The 4,922-nt window shown below is 39.9% G+C and overlaps 1 protein-coding gene across 1 annotated transcript; it reads right to left on the bottom strand.

The window, feature by feature from the left end:
- Positions 1–362: 362 nt before the first annotated feature.
- Positions 363–4,347, bottom strand: ATMIN (ATM interactor). Its single transcript, XM_010080381.1, has 3 exons — positions 4,225–4,347; positions 3,069–3,268; positions 363–2,193 (listed from the first exon to the last, which is right to left on the bottom strand). Exons 2-3 carry the CDS (start codon positions 3,260–3,262, stop codon positions 363–365), a joined length of 2,025 nt encoding a protein of 674 aa, XP_010078683.1. The 5' UTR covers positions 3,263–3,268; positions 4,225–4,347.
- Positions 4,348–4,922: the final 575 nt, after the last annotated feature.

Here is a 4,922-nt window from a genome sequence, read left to right as displayed (position 1 = left end):
GCCAGGAACAGACATATCTATATAGAGAGAAAAACTTTAAATGTTCCTCCATTTAAATGAAAGCAGTATCAGCTTTGTAAAGCATTTTGAGGAAAAAAAAAACCAAAAACCAGGCACCACATTTTTTTGTTTTAAGGTTCAAATGTACATTGACATGTTACGGCCCTCTGCCCCCATTTATACACACAGAGCTTGTGTAAAGTTTCATATTCAATAGAGTACCTTCAGCATGAAAAGTCTCTTGGGCCAACTGCTCACAGTAACTACATTCAATAATGTAAAGTGGATACTTGGTCAAGCCATCTCTCCCACCCCAATAACTTAAATTTCAAACCACCGGAAACAGGCATACTACGTAGTACTCAATGGCTGGACTTGGCAGAGCTCTGGAACAAGGAGCACAGCTCTCCACAGGTCTGTGTCTCTACCGAACTGAACTGGGACTCCATGGTATTCCAGGCTAAGTCAGCCAGGAGAAAGTCATCCATGGCTGTCTGCGTCTCGTTGCTGGTAAGGAATAGACTCCCTAGATTCTCAAAGCAGCTATCCATAGTCTGTGTTTCAGCACTGCTGAGCTGGACTTTGCTTTCAATATTCTGAGCAGGTATATTTTTAGTAGCTGGATAGACTTCTGTCTGGGTTTCAGTATCAGATGAGTCAGTACTCATGGAGAAACTAGACTGCTTCAGAATACTTCCCAAAGGCAGATGGGTATTGCTGTCGAAAAAGAAATTCAAGTCTGTCTGTGTCTGTGTATCAAACATCTCCAAACCTAAGAAGTCAGAATTTCCTCGGCAGCTATATGATTGAGTGGCACTATCTGAAAATAAGAAATCAGTCTGAGTTTCAATGTCCAGCGACTCCAAAACTGGCTCAGAGTTTAGGGTACCAAGCTCGCTCTCCTCAGTCTGAGTTTGGATATTGGATGCTGAAAAGAACTCTTCAATGTCAAAGTCTATTCCTGTGCTCTGTGATGGACCAGATGGCAGATGCGTGTCAGCACTAGAACTTGTCTCAGACAAAAGGCCACGATTATCCAGTGTCTGGCCAGACATGTTTCCCGAAAAGATGTTTTCCAGATCACTTAGTAGGTCCATTGTCTGGGTTTGATTATCCATCGTATTCTGAGGTGGAAGTATATTAGTCTGTGTATTGAAGCTGATAAGGGATTCAGACTTCACCGTATCTTGATTCAGGATCTTGCAGCTACTCCTTTGCAGCAAGGTTTGATCTATATTTGCAGGCATTAAATTGTTTTCTGGAAGTTCAATGTGGGTAGAAACATTATATGATGAATGAACATTGTCAAAGATGTCACTGCACATTACAGCCTGGTCCATTTGCACTCTTCCATCAATAGAGTCCTGCGTCCTCCCGGTCTGAGTCTCTCTGGAAATGCCACACGTTGGAAAACAAACCTGACTAAAAGCGTCAGTCTGAGCAGCTATGGATGAAGTGAGTTTGGAAGCAGGCAGCAGCGTCTGTGTTTGTACACTGATTGGTAATGAAACCTGTGAACTGAAGGACAGATCTGTCTGAGAGCAAGAGGAAACAGAAGAATTGGGAGTCCAGGAGGCAGCTGGTACAAAGTTCTGTGAAATATACGATAAGTCAGTCTGTATATTTATTGAAGAAATGTTATTCTTGTGACAAATATTCCCCAGCTCTTGCCCTGTGTTGTTCGATGTAACTTTATCCAAGTCAACTTGTACACCAGTACTTACTCGTTCATTATCACCAGAATTTGTCACTTTTGAAACAGGCATACTATCTTTAAATACAAGTGTCTCTGCCTCCAGTGCAGGAATCAGAATTCCTACAGACTGAGGCAATAAGTGAACAGTACTTACAACTGAACCTTGGTTATCAACAGTCACCACAGCAGGTTTGACAGAAGAGTCTGTTGCAGATATGTATACAGGCAAGTGAGCAAGCTGCATCACTGGCAGTTTAACCAAAGCCACTCTGGGCTTCAGTAAAAGCATTGTCGGTGTACATTTTGGCTGCATTTGGTTCGTGAAGTTAGAACTGCAGGAGCCTTCAAGAGAGGCCACTAGTTTTCCTTCAGAGGATTCCAACTCCTGAGTGCCCGGATTGTTATTGTGTGTATTGCTGAATGCTTCATTTGCTTTCTCTGCCAACTGCTGATTATGCACGGAGGTTTCCATTTTAATTTTCTTACTAGGAGGATCCCTGTGAACATGAGATCAATAATTTATACTCCTTTCAAGCACAAAACATCCACCTCCCATTCTCTTGAGTCACTGCATTGAAAATATAAACTGAGGTCACAGATGAGGTTTTGATTTCTTACAAAAGAAAAAAGGTTACCTTTTTTCCGGAGACCTATTTCTAAATGGAGGTGGAAGTTTAGATGGTTTCTTCCCCCTTGTATATTAAGCACTCTGATTTGAATGCATTTAATTTGTTACTTTGATGCTAACATGTACAGGTAAAAGTTTCTCATTGAAACTGAAGATACAATTAGCACTCCTCCCATAAAACTTAATTTTGCAGCAGTTGAATCTCCAAGACAGACCGGCTGGGTCTCAGGAAACAGACTACCCTTTATGAAATATATGTACACCTAAAGACAACTATAAATCTAAAGATGCTTATATAGGCATTTAAAAGAAAAAAACAACTGAATCCACTAATACTTGCAAAGCTGACTGTAAAAGAAAATAAACTGAACTGTGTTCCACACCACAGTTACCAGCTGCAAACATTTCCAAATCATCTCTACTCTCACAGAACTGTAAAAGCAGATGCAACAACCACGAGCATTTTTGCCATGCAGTGCAGTGTAATCAGTAACTATCACACTGACAGTACTTCTTGTTTTATACGCAGGGAAACTTTATCTTATTGATTAGACAATCACCATTGCCTTCAACAAAACAGAAAGTACTAAAAGCAACAGAACGAAGAAACTGCAAACTGCTTTACAGCTAGGACAATGTGCGCCTATTTCCAATTTAATCAACAGAAGGGAGACAAAAAGCCAGTACATGGGAGACAGAGGACTTGGGGATGAATGTAAGTATCATTAACTGCTTCACTTTTACCTGTGTTCTGCAGGGATTTCATGGCCAGTTCTGTAAATATGACACAGTAATCCTGTTCTGCTGGAATAAGGGCACCCACAAGTACACTGGAAAGTCTTGCCGCAGACCTCTATGTGCCTTTTCAAATACCATTCTGTACCGTAGGAGTTACTACATTTATCACATTTGTGCTTCTTTTCAGCATGCATTTTCATAAAGTGCTAGAATACACAACGAACAGTAAACATTAAACTTCAGCTAAGATAAAAAAACTAATCATGTTTAGGGGAGACATTAATATTCGCATTTTTTTATTTGTTAAATAGCACTAAAGAGTAGAATTATTTTTTTCTTTTTAAAGACTCATTAGGAATAAGTTACAAGCTTAAAGGAATCAATAGAAAGAATTTAAAATTTGCAAATCTGCTTGTGCTACATGCATCTTAAAACACAGATAAGCATTTGTGTGTCCTAATGCTGCTGGAGGTTTCCTATGGATACTAATAAATCTACAGACGAATCCTGCCAAAGAGTGTAGTAAGTATATGTTGCAACATGTGCACAATCAAAGCTCTGTAACTGAGCAAACAGTATCAAGTCAAACGGGTCAACTTCAGAGCAAACACCAGAATTTTTCCTTTTTATTTGCAGCACCAGGTGCTAGCCACTCATCTCCCATGGTCTCCCCAGGTTATCACAGGTAACCAACAGCAGAAGAGCACTTTTTCTACTCACTCATGCAGAAATAAGTCTTACCTGTCTTTCTAAACAGGTAACTAGTAAACAGATGCACTTTGATATTAAAGCAGAGAAAAACTGTTAATTATTGACCATCTGTAAAAGCAGTTTAAAAGCATCAGCCAAATTTTAAATGTTAACTGGTTGCTGCTGTGTTTTTTTTTCCCTCTTTGACCTTTCTGCATCTTTTTAACTTATGGAAAGGGGCTGTCATCTAGTTTAGCAGAGCATACTGACATCTGCCTTATCAGAAGGTTCAAGTCCTCCAATATCAACATGTAAACATGCAAATTCATTAACCACATGCACACGTGGAGTTTCTGCATACAATTCTCCAGCTTCTGGATATACACTGAGAGGCTTTGCTCCTGTCTGAATGCAAAAGTGTACACTCTGGAGCAGTGACAGTCAGGACTAAATCAGAATGAAATAGGAATACCTGTTTTACAAGAGAAAATCGGGAAAATGGTCTGTTTGGTCCTCTAGGGCAGCCTTGAATAGGACAGCAGTAGAATTTCTGTGAAGCTTTCAAACCCTTCCTTACTGGTGCATTAAATTTTCCATCCTGAAAAAGAACCAGTTGAGAGTTGACAATTCTACGGGTTTCATATTGAAGACAACACTCAGAATACACATAAATTCTGGCTCAATGAGTTTACACTTGTGAGTTGAAGGCACTTTCCTACGTGATTTGAAAGTTCCAATGGAGTTTTTCACCTATGTGGATGCTATTTTGCAAATATACCATTGAAATGATCACGTGAAATCACAACAAGCTCTACAGAGTAGTGGCACTCTACTATTTACTTTTACCAAGATACTCGCTGTCCCAAGCAAACTGCAACCGTCTTTTGTGTTATTTCAGACAAAAAGTTTTTAGATACTACCTCCACTGCCAACTCCATGTGGTTTTACTTGTTAGCAGCACAGTCTACCTGAAGCTCCATTAAAATTAGTCACACACCATGTAACACAACACTTCCCTGGCGCTGGAATTCTGTTGGCACTATTCAGAGTTTACTTGTAATAAAGAATGCCAAGTACACTCTGACAGGTCATTCAGACCATAAACCAAATCGCACTTAAGTCTATGAAACCGCCAACTGGTATGCTAATTCTCAACCTCCAGACACTGAG

The sequence above is a fragment of the Pterocles gutturalis genome, unplaced genomic scaffold (genome assembly GCF_000699245.1).
Source record: "Pterocles gutturalis isolate BGI_N339 unplaced genomic scaffold, ASM69924v1 scaffold13789, whole genome shotgun sequence".
Lineage (NCBI taxonomy): Eukaryota > Metazoa > Chordata > Aves > Pterocliformes > Pteroclidae > Pterocles > Pterocles gutturalis.
Note: the sequence above shows the minus strand (reverse complement) of the source record. Positions and strands in the feature narration are given on the sequence as shown.